Genomic DNA, 20,213 nt, shown 5'->3' on the forward strand with positions numbered 1-20,213 from the left:
GGGCCCAGTATGAGAATCTGGTGAGTAGAGTCTAGGGAAGGTGCTGTCTTAGAGTCCAGACCAACTATGGGGACAATGCTTTTTTCAGAGGGCAGACATGCACACAGAGAGCTTCATTGATTAGATGGCCAAAAGAACCATAAGGGAAATCTGGTTTGACTTGTTTGTAGATGTAAAAGCCTGAACTCTGTACACCACAGATGTTTTTAATATGGGTAGAGTTCATATCCCACACCTTAAACAGCTCACTAAAGAGCTCACTAGACTATAAAGCGGTGGCAGATACTTGGAGAGCAGAGTAATAAAAAGAATAGCTAACATTTGTTGAGTACATAATGTGTGCACCTTTCTAAGTATTATACTTTACATGATATAATAGCTTGATTAATCTTTGCAACAACCTTATAAAGTATTGCTATTAATTCCATGTTACCAATGAGGAAATGGAAGTACAGAGAAATAATAACTAGCCCTAAATCATATAGGTAGGAAGTGGGTATCGGGGGTTTATAAATCCATGTGATTGGACTCTGGACTCTAGCCACTCTGTTATGAAAGATTATATAGTCTTTGAAGGAGGACGTCCTGCCTGTCTGAATAGCCGTCATGTGAAATTAGCAACGAGGCTGTGAAGTGGGCTCCATCAACCTCAGGTCTGGACCTTCAAATTACTGTTTCTCAGTAGAAGGATGGCATGGATCCTCCCATCCTAGTGGGTACTGGCTCTGTCCACAATGGCAGCACCTGCCAGACCTTGGGTCAGACAAGTGAACCCAACATATTATTACCATGCACATTACCCACAAGGTGGATCCACCATTTACCTGTAGACAGGGCTGTTTCTTGTCTACAAAATGAAGGGGTGGGCTGGGCACTCTCTCAAGTCTTCTCTCCCTGATAATTCGGCACTGGTGGAAATGAACTCTTTCCAGGGGACGAGTATTCCCTCTAATTTCTATTCTTGCTTTCTTTGTGTACTTACATCTCAGCCTTGGAATTGCTATCTCACCTGTAGTTAGCTAAACATTTGATCTTATTGACTCTGAGATCAAAGGAATAGTCGTGTTTTAAGTCTTGAGGGTCACTACTTATAACACCATAAGCAACTGCCATCTAGGGCTTGGGAAAACATGTCAGAGCTGAGCGAACCCATAGCTTTGAAGGAAAGCCTGTAATGTTTTTGGTTCACAGCAAAAGCTAGAAGAGCTGTTTCTGACATTTTATCCTTCACTTGCTGCTGGTGCACACTGGGTTATATAATTATTTTTATATTAATGTGGCTACCACTAGGATAAACATAATCAAAAGGGTCATCATTTCTAACCTCCTCTGACACTAGCTCCAGAGCTCAGGACAAAGAATACAAGGCCACTTCCCTGATGCTGAGTCACTTAGCAGTAGCCAGACCTGTCCGGTGGACAAGTGAGCCCCATGACCAGAGGGAGAATGCCTAACGGCTAGGAGATGACCATTCAGAAAGGCTGTAGTGAGTCCTTGCAGTAGGAAGTGAATCTAACTTGAGTCATCACCAGCAGCCTCCAGGGATTTTTAACTAGTTGGCTACTCTTTATTTTTAAATATTTATTTATTTGCCAAAGAGAGAAGGAGATCAGTTTGTTTTTCACTTATTTATGCATTCATTGGTTGATTCTTTTATGTGCCCTGAGCAGGGATCGATCCCACAACCTTGGCATATTAGAATGACATGACACACTAACCAACTGAGCTACCTGGCCAGGGCAATGATAAGCTACTCTTGAACAGAGAAGACTTATGGAATAATTTTCTATATGAAGGGTTTATAGGTAGAAACTGAAGTGTGCCTCTTAGTGCCTAAAACAGTACCAGGCATGGGCAGGAATTCACATGTTTGTTGAATGAGCGAACACGAAAATCAATGAAACGATCATATCATGATTGTGAGCGATAATCAGCATTATCAGCATATCAGCTTCTTGTTTATGTATTGTCACTGGTTTGAGAGGAGGGGAATCCAGTTTGTCTGCATTTAATAGGCAGAATAGTTCAAAAATACAGACACCAATGAAAAATCAGCGCACCAAAATTCCCAAGGTCTCTAGTTCACAGCTGGTACTAGGAGTCACTCAGGTAACAAAGGAAAACCACGTATAAAAATTTCAAGCAGTAAACTGTGCAAGCTTAATACAGTACTCAGAGAAACAAGGCAGAGTAGCTATATATATTTTAAAGTTTATTAGAATATACTTTGATTTGTGCCCAGTGGAAGTGTCTGGGAAAACTGAGTTGTTCTGTGAAGTAGAAAGACCTTCAGTGCAAGGCAGGCCTTGAGGAAAGAGTGCAGGACCTGGCCAGCTCTCCCCCAAATCATTTAGGCCCCCTCAGCACTCTTTCTATTTTCCTAACCTTAATGATGCTAAAGATTATTGCATAGATTAATTAAGATAATGCAGAATAGTATTTTTTTAATAAATTTTTATTAATGTTAATGGGATGACATTAATAATTCAGGGTACATATATTCAAAGAAAACATGTCTAGGTTATCTTGTCATTAAATTATGTTGCATACCCCTCGCCCAGAGTCTGATTGTCCTCCGTCACCCTCTATCTAGTTTTCTCTGTGCCCCTCCCCCTCCCCCTAACTCTCTCCCTCCCTCCCTCCTGCGTCCTCCCTTCCCCCACCCCTGGTAACCACCACACTCTTGTCCATGTCTCTTAGTCTCGTTTTTATCTTCCACCAATGTATGGAATCATGTAGTTCTTGTTTTTTGCAGAATAGTATTTAATAGGAGCTGTTGCTCCCCCCCCCCACCTCCCTGCCTTTTAGACAAAGGGATCATTGGAGCAGAGGTAAAAACTCTAATAGACTGACATATGTAGGGATGCTAGAGAAGGAATATTTTACATAAATATATTTTACATTATATTTCATATTATTTGGGGATCAAAATTATTATTACTATTGTCCCCCACACTGCTGTGAATAAGTGGCTAAAATCTGGACAAAAGCCTGTCAGTCCGTTTCATGGCAGATGCTGGGTTGGAATAGATTCTTTCCTACGATTACTTAGGTAGGTTTCCAAATTTGTCTGCATTAATTTAGCTTACACACTTTGCCTTTGATTAAATGTTTGAAACTTTTCCCTCCAGACTTAAATCCCATCTCTGCAACTTCCTTTACTTTTTAGAAGGATCTTAAGTTCCAAGGAAAAAAGAATTGCTTTCATTTTTCTATTTCACAGACGGTTTTGAAAGCCTTCATGCTTGGGTGGGGCCCAGTCACACCCTCCACAAATCTGCAGACTAGAAGTTTAAATTTGTCATCCTGTGGGATGTAAGATGAAACCATGTGCCAAAGAAAAATGGTGAATGACTCACTCACATGTGCTGTTCTGTTTCAGTAAGACTGTGCCTTTAAGTATAGTAGATCTCTTCATAAAGAATGTTCTGGCTGCATGTGCTGGGATGTGGGTCAATGTTATGAACCTGAATGGAGGCCACCAAGTTAATGAGGGATCTCAAGAATAGTATCTGATACCAGGGTGAATTTATCTTGGTGGCCACATCCAGCAGGACCAGGGAAATTGTATTCATCAGCACATCAAGAGCGGTTCAATTCTTAGGAACCAGTTTATATTTATAGGCTTACCACACACACACATATACACACACACACACGTACTCACACACAAATATACACACTGCTAATTTGTCTATTTACATTGAGAAATATAATTGTTTCTTAGACAAAAATCCTTATGTTCCAGTACTTTGTAGACAGGTGCACATAGGAACCCAAACTCTAATCCAGAGGTTGCTTGGCAACCATGAAAGTAGAACGTAGGGTTTTAGATAGATAAAATTCATCTTCATATTGGGGAAATATCTGATCCTGGAACATGGGATCCAGGGGCCAAGCCACTCTTTCCTTAAGACAGGGCTTTGAATAATATTTCAGAGTAAGCCTCTCTGAGAATTTTGTGTGAAGCGTGCATTGCTAGTGGATACAATTTTTCTTTAAATTGTAATGTTAAATACCTTTCAGCAAGTTGGCTTTAGCTCAGGAGCCATTTATTCTCATTGAAATGAGTGTATATATCTTTGTTTTATGGTTATTGGCTGATTTTACTAGTCTAATGCTCAGGGAACAATTTGCCTGCTTTCCAAATTTTGGATATGTGAGGAGGAATGCACCACACAGCTGTCTCCACGTATGGCCTACTGAAATATTACTTGAAATCAAAGGTCCTTGTTCCACATTCCTGCAGTCTGCCATAAGGATATAAGGAACTTTCTACTTGAGTCAGCACTTAGCTTTCAGTGTCTGAGCGACACAACAGAGCAATTTGTGGGATGGTGTAGTAATTATCCTTCTAGACATTCAACCTGAAAACAATAAACAATATGGATGTGTTCTCAACATACCTAATTTTTCTTTATTAAACCATCATAAATTATTTCTGCAAATTCTTGTAATCTTACCTGAAATAGATTGAACTTTTTTTTTTTAATTGAGATTCAGGGCGACAGACAGACTCTTGCATGTGCCCAACCAGGATCCACCCAGCAAGCCCCCTACCAGGCGCTAGCTTGGGGCTGTTGCTCCACAACTGAGCTATTTTATTTTAGTGCCTGGGATGAGGCCATGGAGCCATTCTCAGCACCTGGGGACAACTTGCTCACAATTGAGCCATGGCTGAGGGAGGGGGGAGAGAGAGAGAGAGAAGCAGGTGGTTGCTTCTCCTTCGTTCCCTGACCGGAATCAAACTTATACTCATGACGTCCACATGCCTGGCCACTGAGCCAACTGACTGGGGCCAAAATAGGTTGAACTTATTTACAACATATTATTTCCTTATGTAACTGCAGTTGGTATAGGTCTTTTATGTTTAGTTCCTAGCTTTCTTTCACTTGCTCTAAAACTATGTCTAAAATCTTCAGGAGCCCTATTATGAGCCCTCATTGCAGAATTCTGTAATGTAAATGTTGTAGTAATATAATGTTATAGTAATTAAATATATAGAAATATAAAAAACAAAAATATGGAAAATACATAAAAGTAATTAAAAATAATTAAGAAAATTAAATAATTTTATTTAATTAATATAGTGGGTGCAGATGTGATAAATAGACTCTGATTTACGAGCAGGGCCCAGTTAGTATGTGTGTGAAGTTATACATAGATAAATGGCTTGGTGTCATGACTTTGTAAATTAATGTAAATAAGAACATCTTAAAAAGTGGTTTGATGTAAACATTTCAGTAGATTGACATAGAGGAGATTCCCTGTGAAGAACTCCTAAAAAGATGGTTTGAGGTGATAATCCTGTAGATTGACATCTGTTAGAAGGTGTTGGCCAGAAAAGGTACTAAAAAGCTGAGGGACCCCCTGCTGCAGTAGTCGCCCAGACTCCAACATTGATGTGGACTGTTTCCACTCCACTCGGAGCTCTGACCAAAGACAGACGAGACGAGCACGCCCACAGGTCTCCCTTAAGCTGTACCCAGGCATTCCAAAAGGATTTGTGAGTAATAAATTGCCTGTGTGATTCTTGTAACTAATTTGTGTGTTGGTCGTGTCTTTCCTCCTGTGGCATTTAGTGTCGGCACTTATCAGTAGCATCCTCATAGCCACCTCAAGAGTAGTCACAAAGAGTCTGCCAGCCCTGCTGATAAGCAGGAGTGTCCCACTGCCCAGGGAAGTCGAATCAGGGTCGCCTGATCGAGGTAGAGCTTGGGCTCTACTGGGACAACAAAGAAGTTACTGTTTCCCACCCACATACTGCTAACACTTAAGGTTTTTTAGATGTCACAAGCATATGGTCCCATCAGTCTTCATGGATCTATCTTGAGGAGTCCTGATGCTTTTAAGGTCATTTGAACCACACCCATTCTAGAGTGTGTGGTTTTATAGAGTGTGTTTGTGTTTTATAGGTGTTAAAGCTGAGCCAAGCTGTTAAATATTTTGCTCCACTTGTGAACAGCAAAGGAGTTTTTCAGGCCCCAACACAAAGTCTGAGTCGTTGTGATCTTGGTCATATCATTCAGTTTATGGAATTGTAGGCTGGCCCACAGAGAGAAAGAATGAATGAATCCAGGAAGCTGAGGCAGAAATGGATTCCTGTAAAGAACTCTTGGCTCTGCAGGGTGATGGGAAATGTGGAAGGACTTATAAATGGGGCTTCTCGGGGAGAAGGGCCTTTCATCCTTTGGGGGCTGTTCACTTTGCGCAGTTAAGAAGAGGCTTACCGTATTCTGTACTGGGGCAGGCGTTTGTGGGGTTCTTTCCCCTCGTCGCACTCCTCCCCCATTCCTGTCAAGAGCTTCTGAGACCTTACTGGGGGCCAGACACTTTACATGGATTATCCGATCTCTATTGAAAGAACCAAGGAGTACCATTTTCTACATTCATTTCTCTAATCTGTGTAGAAACTACCTTGGTACTAGTAAATTAATAACTATACAACAGCTGTCTCTACATAAATAGACTTATGCTGTGTGCTGTCCAAGTTTCAAAGTACATTGTCTGGCTAAAAGTACCCTGTGTTCAAGTGAGATACACTTTTTCCTTTAGTAAAAATATTTTTAGCTCATTGAATAATAACTCAGTTATTTACAGAAGGCTTTGCTCAAGCAGTCTTTCCACTCTTGACGTGGTCAAAAGGACTGGAAGTATTTGTATTAAAGGCTGGCCTTTGTGGGAGGTGTCCCCCCTTCCCCACCACCTCACTCTCTGTCATTTAGTCCAAAACAACATGGAAGCCAAGGGAGGGCCCTTGCTCCTAAAAGCTGTGTCTGCCAGGTTGTCAACCAGTCAGCAGCAGTTCAGTCTAACTACATATTAATTATATTCATGATCAATATGGGAGCATTTTGATAATTTATATGATGTGAAACAGGACCTCTAGATGAAGGAGTGGGAAGGCCCATGAAAGTCTCCAAAGCCCTGCTCTTGGCTTACCCTAGCCTAGCACATTCCAGGTAATTGTGAAAGAGGCACTGTTCCTGCCTCCACAGACAGTCTTGGCCCTACTCCATCCCTGTCTCATGCCACTCTGCCCCTGTTCTTGATGCTTTTGTTTATCCCTCAAACAAAGTAAGTTTATTCTTGCTCAGGGCCTTTGTACTAACTGCTCCCTCTGCCTGAAGTGGTTCGAATGGTAGCTCCTCAGTCCAGTCTTAGCTGATGGTATCTCCTTGCTAGCCCTGGCCAGTCCAGCTCCTTCCCAGGAACCTGACCGCATCATTATCCAAACCAAGGTTTGGCAAACCTTTTCTGGGAAGGTCCAGATAGTAAATCTTTTGAGCTTTGGGAGGAACGCAGTCTCTGTCACAACTACTCAATTCTGCCCTTGTGGCATGAAAGCAGCCACAGACAATATGCAAACAAATGGATATGACTGTGCTCTAATAAGTCTTTATTTATAAACACTGAAATTTGAAGTTTATATATTTTCATGTGTCATGAAATATTTTTTTGATTTTTTTTTTTTACCACCTATTGAAAATGTAGCTTGTAGGCTGTGCACAAAGAGGATTTGGCTATGAACTGATTCCTGCTTCCTACCATGATCCTGTAGTATTTCCGTCTTACTGGTATTCATAATTATCTTATTTACTCATTTGATTATTTTTTATTTATCTCTCCTGGCAAGTTCCTTCCAGGCAAGTTCTTTGTCTTATTCACTGTACTATTTTTATCAACCAGAGCAGTACCTGGAATGTAGAAGTGCTTTATGAATATTTGATGATTGGATGAATAAATCTATATATTTTTATAAGCCACTAAATCCAACACAGTCTTCCTCTCACATCTCTCTGATGTACACCCTTTTTCAGGTGCCACACTCACCAGGTCTTGGCCTCTGTCTATCTGTCCCTGTAGTAGTATCTCAAGTTTTCCTTACCCCCTTGTCTCTCTCTAGGCTATTCTATAGTATAGTCCCTGTTACTATGTTATTTCTCTGTGAAAAACAAAACCTTTCCACAATTTTGGACCCTTACTAACTAATCAATTTTTTGCCTGCTTTTTCAACCTTGTTTCTGAGCCTTCCCTCGACTGAGCCCTCTGCCCCAGCAGCCTCATCTCCTCATTGTCCCTGAAGTCACTGTTCCTTCCCACTGTAGCTCAGGCCGCAACCCAGGCCCCACTGGCACTCCCCTGAGGCAGGTGTTCCCCTGTGTATGGGGAGGTCATTCTGCAGTGAGTGATGGGAAACGGGAGGGAGGGAGCTGAGCCTAAGGAAAGCCAGAAGATGAAAAATTAATGTGACCAAACATGACTTAATCAGCAACGAAGTGAGTTAAGGAGGATTCCGTTATTCTGGGGGAATAATTGAAAGGTGCTACGTAGTAGGGTTGCCTGAGCTAGTGCTTTTCAAACAACTGTGCAGACAGGTATTTGAGGAATCTTGTTAAAAGGCAGATTCTGGCCTTAGGTCTGGGGTAGGCATTTTTAACAAACTCTCAGGTGATGCCCGGGCTTTTTGGCTGTAGGACGATTCTTCGAATATCAAGAATCTAACTAAGGCCCTGGCTAGCTGGCTCAGTGAATAGACCGTCGGTCCAGTGTATGGACATCCCAGGGTTTGATTCCTGGTCAGAGCACACAGAGAAGCGACCATCTGCTTCTCTCCCCCTCCCTTTCCCCCTTCTCTCTCTCTTCACCTTTTGCAGTCAGTGGCTCGATTGGTTTGAGTATTTGGCTTGGTTAGTCCCAGTGCATCAGCCTCAGGTGCTAAAAATACTCAGTTGATTTGAGCATCAGCCCCAGAGAGGGGTTGCTGGGTGGATCCCTGGTCGGGGCACATGCAGGAGTCTGTCTCACTATCTCCCCTCCTCTCACTTAAAAAGAAAAGAATCTAACTAAATGCTTAGGAAAGGAGCCTTTTCCATAGGACTTAGATGTGGAAACAGGAAATAGTTGGCCTGCTCCCAGAGGCCTGTCTATATGTTATGAGAACCCCCAACAGTCTTAGCCAACAATAAAGACATTCCTTGCATTTTAGTGACTGAATAATTGCGTGATGATTTAAGTCTTCTTGATGAAGGAGGGATTTCTGGGGTGAACTAAGGAGTGTGTTAGGATGCAATAAAGGAAGAAGTGCCTTTGAGTCCTGAGAGTGTGGTAGTGAAAGTGGTCATTGGGAAATGAAAAGAGTGTAATTTTGGTTGGGCTGCTGGTCTGTCATCACACACACACATGCACACACAAATGTACACATATGTACACATGCACAAACAAATGTGCACATATATACACATGCACACACGTATACACACACATCCACACACACTGGTGGATGCAGTATTGCCTGCATGCAGTATTTCCCCCTGAAACGGCTGGATTAATTCTCTCCAGAGAGGCACCTCTTCTGATCCACTAGAATGTATAGTTCAGAACCTAGGTTTTGCTTGCGTATAACTAATGTACTTCACCGTAACAAAAGAGTAGGAGTCATTTCTCTAATATGTATCTCCACACAGAAGAGCAGGTAGTCAAGTATTTTGCTGGTGTAATAAACCTGTCTATTCAAACCGTTTCTCTTTAAATATTAGCCTGGGCCTTGTCTCTTTGGCTAATCAATAGCTGGCCTTTTGATGAAATTGGATGTTATTTCCTTATGGTTTAACTTTGTGCAAACTGTAAGTTATCAAGATTAATGATTTTAATGACACTTCCTCCATCAGTAATTTTCCCTCTGTTTTTATTACAGAAGGACTTCTGTGTGGGCGACTGAACTCTGATCTTGACACAGAGTCATGGCCATGGTGAGTTGAGTGTGTCACCCTAACTGGTGCCAGCCGCAGACAGGTACCGACGCTTACTCAGTGACTGTTAGCTTAAACAAGGGTTGTTTGCTCAACAGAAAGGAGGGAGGAGAGGAGGAAATGAAAAGGCAGTTTTTTTTTCTTAAGCACCATTTTAAATTCTGTCAACGGTGGTGAGTAACTTGATCCTGAACATTAATTCAAAGAGAATCCTTTGAACCCTTCTAACGTCCTGAAATACAGAAGCAAGTTTTAGTTCATTACAGAAAATGTAAGCAAAGAAGGAGGGAAAACTGAAAATCCTGTAGATTCTGCCACCAGGAGATGAGTGCCATCCACACTTTGGTGTAATCCCATCCTTACAGACTCATCAAGAAGGGTGTCCTAGCCATGTGGGCTTGTCATCTGCCTCCCGCTTTCGGCCAGCCCTGACTAGAGTCCTCAGGGCTCGGTTATCTGATCTTTGAGACAGGCGAGGAATCGGATCCCTTTGAGAATTCCATGAAGTTCAGTGCTGAGATGGAAACTGAGCCTGTTAGCTGCAAACATGGCTCTACCTACGGCTGGCCATCTGCTCTCCTTCTCCCACCCAAACATGGTTTCTGAATGGGTAGGTGATTCTGATCCCTGCTGTTCTGGGAGGGAATAATAGAGGTAGAATCATATGCCTGGAGAGGAACTAGAGATCCCTTCAGATCTAGACACCTTCTTTTGGGTGTATAAACTATCCTGAACAAATAGTAATATACTCTTGAATTTTTTTTTACATTAGATATTCTAGAATTTTCTTCATCATCCCTGACAGTCAAAGACTTACTCTTGTCTGCTCTAAATCACTTGTGCTTTAATTTAAAATTCACTACTTCTTGATAAGGTCTCCCTGGACATGGAGAACATTTATTCAGAAACGTTTACACTGCCCCTACTTTGTGCCAGACGAGGTACTTGGCTCTGGGGACTCAAAATTAATGGAACACTTTTCTTGACCTTAACAAGGTCACAGTCTTCCTCCATGTGATAACTATAATAAAAGGATCCTTTAACGTGCTTTCCACTCGAGGAAATGAATTTCTCTCATCTTTCCTCCAAAGACCTGTTTCCCTTCATGACTGTGACTTATTGAACAGATAAAGGAAAAACACATAACAGTCACAATGTTGTAATTCTCAATTATTTTCCAACAATTATTTTATTTTATTTTAGACCCTAACCACATGTATAATGGTTTTTAAACAGTAGTAATAATAGCATAAATAACAGTTAAGTATGTATTTAATCTTCACTATGCTAACATGTTAATTTTACATTTTGCAGCTTATTAAAATTATTTATTTTAAATGGTGAAAGTATGGATGTTTTAATTTTCTTCTTAAATTTTAAAAAATATTACCCAAATCTCTACAATGATTACATGATATGTTTCTAAAAGGAAAGCATGTCCTAAAAGCTGTTGTACTCAAGTATTTTTTAAAATTGTATAGCAAAAAATAATAATAATAATAATAATAAAATAAAATAAAATAAAATTGTATAGCAATTTAGGCCATGGACAGATGGCTCATAGAGCATCGTCCCTGCACCCCAAGATCACAGATGCAGCCACTAGTCAGGGCACATCCGAGAAGCAACCAATGAGTGCACAACTAAATGGAACAACTAAGTGGAAAAATGAGTTGATACTTCTCTTTCTGCTCTCTTTCTTTCTTCCTTTTCCTCTCTCTCTCTCATTCTCTCTCAAATCAATGGGGAAAAAAACTTTCAAAATATTCATAGTGGTTTAATTTACATATAGTGAAATGCAGAGCTCTTAAGCTTACTGGTAGGTGAGTTCTGATAACTATAGGTACCATGTAATCTATTCCTTTGTCATGATGGACCATTTCATCACTCCAGGAAGTTCATGCACATCCCTTCCAGGTCCCCACTCTGCTCTTCACACCTGCCAGAAATGCAGTCCTTTTCTGACTGTTATCACCATAGATAATGATTGTTCTGCCTGCGTTAGAACATCCCCTAAAGGTAAACATAGAGCCCACTCTCTTTCATGTATGGCTTCTGTTGCTGAGCATTATACTTTTTGCAGTCCATCCACTTTGCTGTATCAGCAGTTTGTTCCTCCATTGCTTTTTATGTTGATTAGTATTCCATTATATTGTACTTCAGTCTTTTCATTTTTAGCATCTTAATAACTGAATAATATTTCATTGCTTGTGATAGAACCTATGTCTAGCTATTCATTTTTGCCATTCTTCCTCACACCCTTTCTGCTTCATTTGCCTGTGGCCACCAGAAACCTTCCTGGGGTGGACTCCCCTGTCTTCCCAGAATGAATAATGGTACAGTATGCCCTGCAATTTCATCAATATGAATATTTTAGAGGAAACAGGAGCAAATTTCCCAAGCTTATCTTTTATCTGGAACAAAAGAGTCATTAAGAATGTTCATTGATAAGCTGAACCATGTTTGCAAATCCCTGCATTGATTCATCTTGTTAGATATTAATTTTAATCGCTTAATAGTGTTCCTCAGTAAAGTTTGCTTTAATGTTGAATGTAGTGTTTGAGTACCATCCAATTTTTTTTTTGACAATGAAGTTTTAAAAAATCCTTGTGAAGCATTCAACTCAAGAGGCTATCTCATGGTAAAGCCCAAGGCTGAATCAGGCCATTTGGAGTTGTAATAGCAAATCACCAATAGGCTTATTACTGCTGATGTATCTTAGAAGAAAAGAAGTGCCTGTGTTAATTTCCTAGGGCTGCATAACAAAGTAACACAATCCAGGTGACTTAAAATAGTAGACTCTTATTTTCCTCATAGTTCTGAAGCCCAGAATTCCAAACCAAGGATTGGCACAGCCACAATCCCTCTGAAACTTATGGGAGACTCTTTCCTTTTCTGTCTACCTTCTGATAGTCTGCTGGGGACCTTTAAGTGTTTCTTGGCTTGCAGCTGCTTAACTCCCATCCCTGCCTCAGTTATTATGTATCCACCCTGTGTGTGTCTTTACATGCCATTTTCTTATAGCACCAATCATATTGGACTAAAGAATCAACCTATCTAGTATGACCTCATCTTAATTTAATTAATTACATCGACAACAACCCTATTTCCAAATAAGATCACATTCTGAATGAAGTACTGGGGCTTAAGACTTTAACGTATCTTTTTTTGGGCAGTGGGGTCCAATTCCACCTGTAACAATGCCCAAGAAAGTTAATGTCATAGATTTCTACTTTCCTCTGTCAGGTGTATGAGAATGATGAGTAAGTGCTGGATGCTGACCATGTCTTCGAGGTGAAAGCCTGGTCTTTCAGCAGATGAGGCCCACACTCTCCAGTACCTGAGGCGTTTGGATGGGCTTGATGTGGGCCAGAGCGGGCCTGAGGGGTCCAGGCCTAGCTAGACTAGCTCATAGAGCGCAAGCCCGATTGTTAAGAGAGCAGCCCTGGGCTATAAAAACCCTCCATGCCTTTAGATGGCTCGTATTACATCGTTGGATCAATATAAATCATTAGAAAGCCTCAGATCTATTCTACATGGTTTTTGCCACCTTGTACAAATCCTCTGTTTTGGATTTTTGCTTTGACATTATTCCATGTACTTACATTAGGGATTCATATATATATGAATTTCACAATGATGCTCATGGAAATGTTGAAGTCATATTTGATGATGAGGATGATGATAGCCACTGAATTTTTGTTTTAGAGTATACTATTTGCCAGGTTCTATGCTAAGTGCTTTGCTATACTATCCTGCTTTATTATAACTACCTTATAGATTGATATCATTGTTGTTAATATACAGGTGAGAAAAATGAAACTTCCCCTAGACGATACAGCTAGAAAGGGTTGAAGCTAAGATTCAAACTCAGGTCTTTCTCATTTTAATTTCTGTGTTTCTTTCCTCTAAGCATTACTAACTCACACTCTATCCTATAAAAAATAAAATAGAATCACAATATCATTATCATACCTAAAAATGTTAACACTGATTCCTTCATGCCATCAATATTGTCAGTGTTCAAATTTCCAGTTGTCTCATAAATGTCATGTGTTTTTACTGCTTGATTCAAGATCCAAATAAGGTTCATCATTATGATAATGGATATATCCTTTGAATCTCTTTTTAACTATAGTTCCCCTCCATCTCTTTCTTTTCTACCTCCCCTTGCAATTTATTTATCTACAATCCTGTGGTATGGGTTAACATTTTCCTCTGTTCTATTTACTATAAGTTTATATTTGGTTCTAGAGGTTTGATCAATTCATGCTTGGTTTCCCCCCCTTTGTGTATGTGAGTAAGTGGGGGGAATTCAGAAGGGATGGGATTACAGCAGAGGTTGTTGTGTAACTCATTTTCCCACTCTTCTCTTTGCCCACCAACTGGAGTCACAGTGGCGTCTGTCCTGCTGCTCCCGTAAAAGCTAGTTCCAGTCTCAGGGCTTTTGCCTTAGCTGTTTCCTCTGCCTGTAACACTTTTCACTCAGACCTTTGCATGGTCAGCTGCTTCCTGTCATTCAAATCTCAGCCTAAATGTTACTTGGTAAAGCAGTCCCTCCAGGACATCTCTGTCTGCTCCGTGGCACTTCTCACCACCTGACACTTGGTGGAATATTTATTTGTTGGCTAGTTTATTATCTGCCTTCCTTCCCCTACCCCCTGAACTATAACATCAGCTCCATGGGAGCAAGAGCCCTGTCTCTCCTGGACTGGACTGTATTCCCAGCACCTAGAATAGTGTCTCATCTACGGCAGGTGCTCAGCAAATTTTGCTGAATGAGTCCCCTCCGTGTTGGTAAGATGCTGCCTCTCAGTCACCTCTTTCTCTATACTCAGGAAACCAAAGGAGGCACCATCAAAGCTGCTTCAAGATTCAATGCCACTGAAGATGCCCAGACCCTGAGGAAGGCCATGAAAGGGCTTGGTAAGTGTCCCACTCCCTCGTATGTTGTGCGCAACAGAAGAATCACGCAGAGGGTGCTGTGTCCACTGGCAATTGTGAATAGGTGTCATGCTAAGCAAATACAGTGGGAACAAGTTGGCTTTTCAGGACAAATTAGATGGAAGGGCTTTAATGATTCATTTACTAAAGAATTTTTCATTTAATGTTCTCATTCTGTACTTTCCCAACTATTTAAATGTTTGCATTAGAACATTTTGAATCTGTATATAAATATTTAGAAATATATTTGTTTTCCAGTTAGTTCTAGATGTGTATAGTGCCATGAGGTTCACAAAGCACTTTGAGAGAGATTGTCTCAATGCATATACACAGTGACCCTGTGATTTCATGAGAGCAGCTATGGCTACTGTTACTTTTGCCCCATTTTATAAATGCAAAACTGAGACCCAGAGAAGTTCAGTAACTTAGTAAGTCACGCACTAAGTGGAACTGAGCCATTAGTCACTCTCAGCAGAGCCCAGTGCCAGGCTCGGGCTTGCCCACTCTCAGTTCACATTCTTTCCCTTAAGTGCCTCAGCCTGTTGCTGCGACAGACGCAACTGTGCAGCACCAGAGCGCAGTGCGTGGGCCCAGTGTGAGAAGGCTGTGTGTGCACAACCAGAGGGCTTGTCTTCCAGTGCACTGCCCTCCCCCCCCTTTTTTGAGGACAAAGGCTTCATGCCAGGGGAGCACAGTTGTACAAGGCAGGCTCTCTGGCCCAGGTCCTTGTCTGGGTGGACAGCTGGCCGGAGAAGTGATCCCTGGTTGTAGCTGCTAGTTAGAATCTCCTGGAGATTTAAATAAAAATCTTAGACAAAAAGAGGCCTTAGTTCCCACTTTTTCTACCTAAGAAGAGTTCATTTTACTTAGCCCCACTGCTTCTAACAGCAACAACAACTGTAACAATCATAGTGACCAATTATTACGCTCTCCTATGTGTTAGACACAATGCGTTACATGGGTTATCTGTTTTAATCCTGATAGCAGTTTGACTGATGAGAAAGCTGAGATCCAGGGCGTTTGCTAACTTGCCCAAGGGCTCGGAACTAGTCAGTGTTAGAGTCGGCCTCTACGCAGTTCCAGGCAGTCTGACTCCAGAGCTGGGACTTAGCCACTGTGATTGTGCTGCTCAGCTCTGAACAAGACATCGTTCTAAATCTAAGTATTTATCTCCTCATTTTCCCTTTTTCATAAATGAAATGGAAAATGTACTTGGCTCACTCTTTTTTTCAGGTTTATTCTGATTCTTTGGTATATATGAAGAACACTATAAATCAGACTGTGGACCACATGGCATTCAGAATTCTCAAAATCAGAGTCAAGCCAATGCCTGCAGTGCCTGCTGTGTGGGGCCAGTGCAAGGTGGATGATTGCAGGAGACAGGGCTGTAAAACCTAGCCCTTGTGGTCAACCAGTCTATGGAAGCTAGGTGGCTAAGGCAAACACAGGAATAACATGACCAGTTCATAATATGATAGTGCTAGAAGGGGCACAAGTGAGATCCTTCTAGGGTTCAGAGAGGAGATATTAACCCCCACACCACATTTGGGACCATCAGGCAAAACTGCTAGAAGAATGTGGAATTTGAGATGGCCCTTGGCCAAGGAGTTGCATTTCAATAAATAGAGCTAAGAGAGAATGTGTTTCAGGTGACCGGAATAGTGTGAGCAAAGACCTGGGATGGGTGTGAGGATCGTCCCATGTTCCAGGTTAGGTCATGGTAAATACATGGAAAGGTGGCTTGTAGCAGGAGGTCCTTGCAAAGCAGGAGTTGGCTGTTTGGGAACTTTCTGAAAAGGCAGGGACCCAAGGGAAGTCCTAGAGTGCTACTGAGAATGCCACCTATACGCTACTGAGAAGGCCACCTATAGAATCACAGACATGGGGGCTAGGAGGCCTGAAGGCATTGGCCCGGAAACAACCAGTGCCAGAATCATGATGCCAGATGCAGGGGGTCAGGGGGACCTAAACCAATAGACTGGTAGTGAAGGAGGTCAGGAGCATGGCGTCCAGTACAGCTGGGTCAAATACAATAATTCAAGAGCTTAGTCTGTGGATTTGGCTGCCTGGTATCCTTTTATATGTATATCTATTTATGGTAGTGAGTGAGATGTTGTAAGTAGAGTCTCGAATACCAGACACCAGTGTCTGTAGCACAGCCGGCAAATAGCGGGGAGCCATTGTCTGCTCCCAGGCAGGGGAGGGACACTGTGAGAGTTTTTCTTTACAGGAAAACAAATCTGGCAAAACTTTAGAAAGACCAATTAGAAGGTAAGAATACTATCAATAGTTAATAGGACTTTGCAGTTGTTTAAGAAAACCCTGAAATCCTGAATGGGATTGGTAGTGGTAGGAATTCAAAAGAGAGAACAGATGCAAAAAAAAAAAAAAAAAAAAAAAGGTTGCAGAGCTATATTTTGCATTACTGGGCAGGAAATTTGAATGTGGAGGAAGTAAGGGTAAAAAAACCACACAGAGCTGTTTTGAGGGTTCAAACTTGACTGGAGAAGGATGGGGTAAGAAAAGGTAATGAGCCTTCTCTCCCCAGCTGAGATTTCTGACAGAGAAAAGGATGATTGTATCTATTACCTTCTTAAAAAAGAGAGAGAGATAGAGAACAGAAAGTGGGTGCCTAAGCTCTGTAAAGTTAGAGTTCTGTGGCTTCTTCTCTACATCTCATACTTTTCTGGATTTCTGATCTTGCAAAGAATAACCCTGGGGAATTTATATATATTTTTCATTTCTCTGTGGAATGTTTCAATAAAGGCTCTTCTGTAACCCATCACAGCACCCCACCCAAACAATGAAGAAACAAAAAACTCACAAAACATATATATATATGAACATCTAACTGTTACTAAGACAAAGGACCAATGTGAAAAATCAGAATAAAGTACCCTGTAAAAAAAAGGCTGCTGCAAAAACAGGCAAACAAAACTTAGGACATTTCTAATTTGTAATTCATATTATAAAGTTTTTGTAGTATATGGCATCATGGAAATTTATGGGCAGTTGTAAAAAAGGAACCATTTGAGATCAGGAGAGACAGCTGGGAAATGAAAAACACAGTTATAAATGTTAAAACGCAGTAGATGGACCCTGGCCGGTTGGCTCAGTGGTAGAGCGTTGGCCTGGCCTATGGACATCCCGGGTTCAATATCCGATCAGGGCACAAAGGAGAAGCACTCATCTGTTTCTCCACCCCTCTCACTTCTATCTCTCTCTCTCCTCTCCTTCTGCATCCATGGCTCAATTAGAGTGAGGTGGCCATGGGCACTGAGGATGGATCTATGACCGCCGTCAGCCTCAGACACTAAAAAAAATAACAACAACAAAAAAACGGCTCCTGTTGCAGTGGAGCAAGGGCCCCAGATGGGCAGAGCATCCTTCCCTAGTGGACTTGCCTGGTGGATCCCGGTGGGGGCGCATGTGGGAGTCCGTCAAAGTGCCAAGTCAGTGAATTAAAAGACAATCTGAATTGTTTCAAAACTCAGAGAAAATTATAAAGAGATAAAAAATGAGAAGAGAAAAGGTAGGAACATGGAAATAGATACAGAAGATCGGACGACAGTATGAGAATCCCAGAGGAAGAGGAAAGCATGCTCTTAGGCAATGTTTACTGACTAGTAAGTAAGTGCTGGGCATTGTGCTAAGTTAGCGATTTTTAACCTTTTTCATCTCATGGCACTCATAAACTAAATTACTAGAATTCTGTGATATACCAAAAAATATATTTTTGCAGATCTGACAAAAATAGTATAATTTTGATTGATTTATAAAAAATAATAATAGTAATTACCTACTCTTTTTGCTCCAAAGTGACTTTTTAAAAAAATCAGGTGCCTATTCTTGAATGTAAGAATTTTTTTTTTTTAGGTGAGAGGAGGGGAGATAGTGAGGCAGACAATCGCATGCCCCCCAACTGGATCCACCCGGAACCCTGTGTTAGGCCAATGCCCAAGTACTGAGCTATTTTTAGCACCCGAGGCTGACACACTTGGACCAACTGAGCTATCCTCAGTGCCCAGGGCCATGCTTGAACCAATCAAGCCACTGGCTACAGGAGGGAAAGAAGGAGAAAAGGGGGAGTGAGTGGGGAAGAGAAGCAGATGGTCACTTCTCCTGTGTGCCCTGACTGGGAATCAGACGCTGGACATTCATAGCCGGACCGATACTCTATCCACTTAGCCACCAGCCAGAGCCTTATGTAAGGATTTTGGTACCAAGAATTAATCAATCAGATGTAATTTTTATTATGCAATGTGACCAATAAGATGCAACTCTATTATGTGACCTATATATTAATGGTTCAAGACAAGGCATTCATACCTGATGGCTACTGTTATGTTGGTTATTGTTATTTTTTTTAATTTGACAATCTAAGGTAAAAGAGGTCAGTGTCCCTGACTAAATAGTCAGATATTGCATGTTTTAGCCTGACCAGGAGGTGGCGCGGTGGATAGAGCGTCAGACTGGGATGCGGAGGACCCAGGTTCCAGACCCCGAGGTCACCAGCTAGAGTGCAGGCTCATCTGGTTTGAGCAAAGCTCACCAGCTTGGACCCAAGGTCACTGGCTTGAGCAAGGGGTTACTTGGTCTGCTGAAGGCCCACAGTCAAGGTACATATGAGAAAGCAATCAATGAACAGCTAAGGTGTCGCAAAGAAAAACTGATGATTGATGCTTCTCATCTCTCTCCGTTCCTGTCTGTCTGTCTCTGTCTGTGTAAAAAAAAAAAAGAAAAAAAAATTCTTGCAGCACACAAGTTGAAAATCACAGTGCTAAGTCACTCAATTGTTCTAGTTAACACTTGCAGCAGCCTTGTGATCACTCACATTTATAAATAAGGAAACTAATGCTCAGAGAAGTTAACTATTTTGTTTGGTGATATATAGTCAATTAAATGAGAGGTTTAAACTCTAATCTAGTATATGTTCCCCCTCCAAAAAAATAGATAAACCCTCTAAAAAAACCTCTTTTCTTGGAAAGCTCTCTGTATGTGTTTGGGTGAGTTCAGTTTCCACAGAGGAACCCATGTTCTCATTCTCTCTCAAATCACACTCACTCACTGTCTTCGCTACACCTCCAGGCACCGATGAAGATGCCATCATCAGTGTCCTCGCCTACCGTAACACGGCCCAGCGCCAGGAAATCAGGACGGCCTACAAAACCACCATTGGCAGGGTAGGTCCGACGCTCCCTGATCTAGATCCCTAAAGTGGCCCTGTATTTTTGAAAGATGGATCCTTTGCCTTGTTTAAAGATGTTCTTGGAAGAGAATAAAAGGAGTTCAACGTGTTTCCTCACCTATCCTTAGCAAGAAGTGATTCAGGAGGCTCTTGATTCACAGAGCTTGGTTTCTTCGGGGCCTTGATTGTTGAATGGACTCACCCAGCACCCTTTGGAGCACTGGGCGGGCTGAGCTTCCAGTGTTGTTTCCCTGACCTTGATTAGGCTTCTTTCAGGCCACTGTGGATGAAAACACTCCACACTGCCTAAAACATTTAAATCCAGTTTG

General features: G+C 41.5%; 1 protein-coding gene across 1 annotated transcript in view; it reads left to right on the forward strand.

Moving 5' to 3' along the window:
• Nucleotides 1–20,213, forward strand: part of ANXA4 (annexin A4) — a 63,976-nt gene that overhangs the window by 18,015 nt on the left and 25,748 nt on the right. Inside the window, exons 2-4 of the mRNA XM_066267318.1 lie at nucleotides 9,698–9,752; nucleotides 14,591–14,678; nucleotides 19,785–19,879. Coding sequence (XP_066123415.1) covers nucleotides 9,744–9,752; nucleotides 14,591–14,678; nucleotides 19,785–19,879 — 192 coding nt within the window. The 5' untranslated portion in view covers nucleotides 9,698–9,743. The remainder of the gene's footprint in view (nucleotides 1–9,697; nucleotides 9,753–14,590; nucleotides 14,679–19,784; nucleotides 19,880–20,213) is intronic.

The sequence above is a fragment of the Saccopteryx bilineata genome, chromosome 3, assembly GCF_036850765.1.
Source record: "Saccopteryx bilineata isolate mSacBil1 chromosome 3, mSacBil1_pri_phased_curated, whole genome shotgun sequence".
Taxonomy (NCBI): Eukaryota; Metazoa; Chordata; class Mammalia; order Chiroptera; family Emballonuridae; genus Saccopteryx; species Saccopteryx bilineata.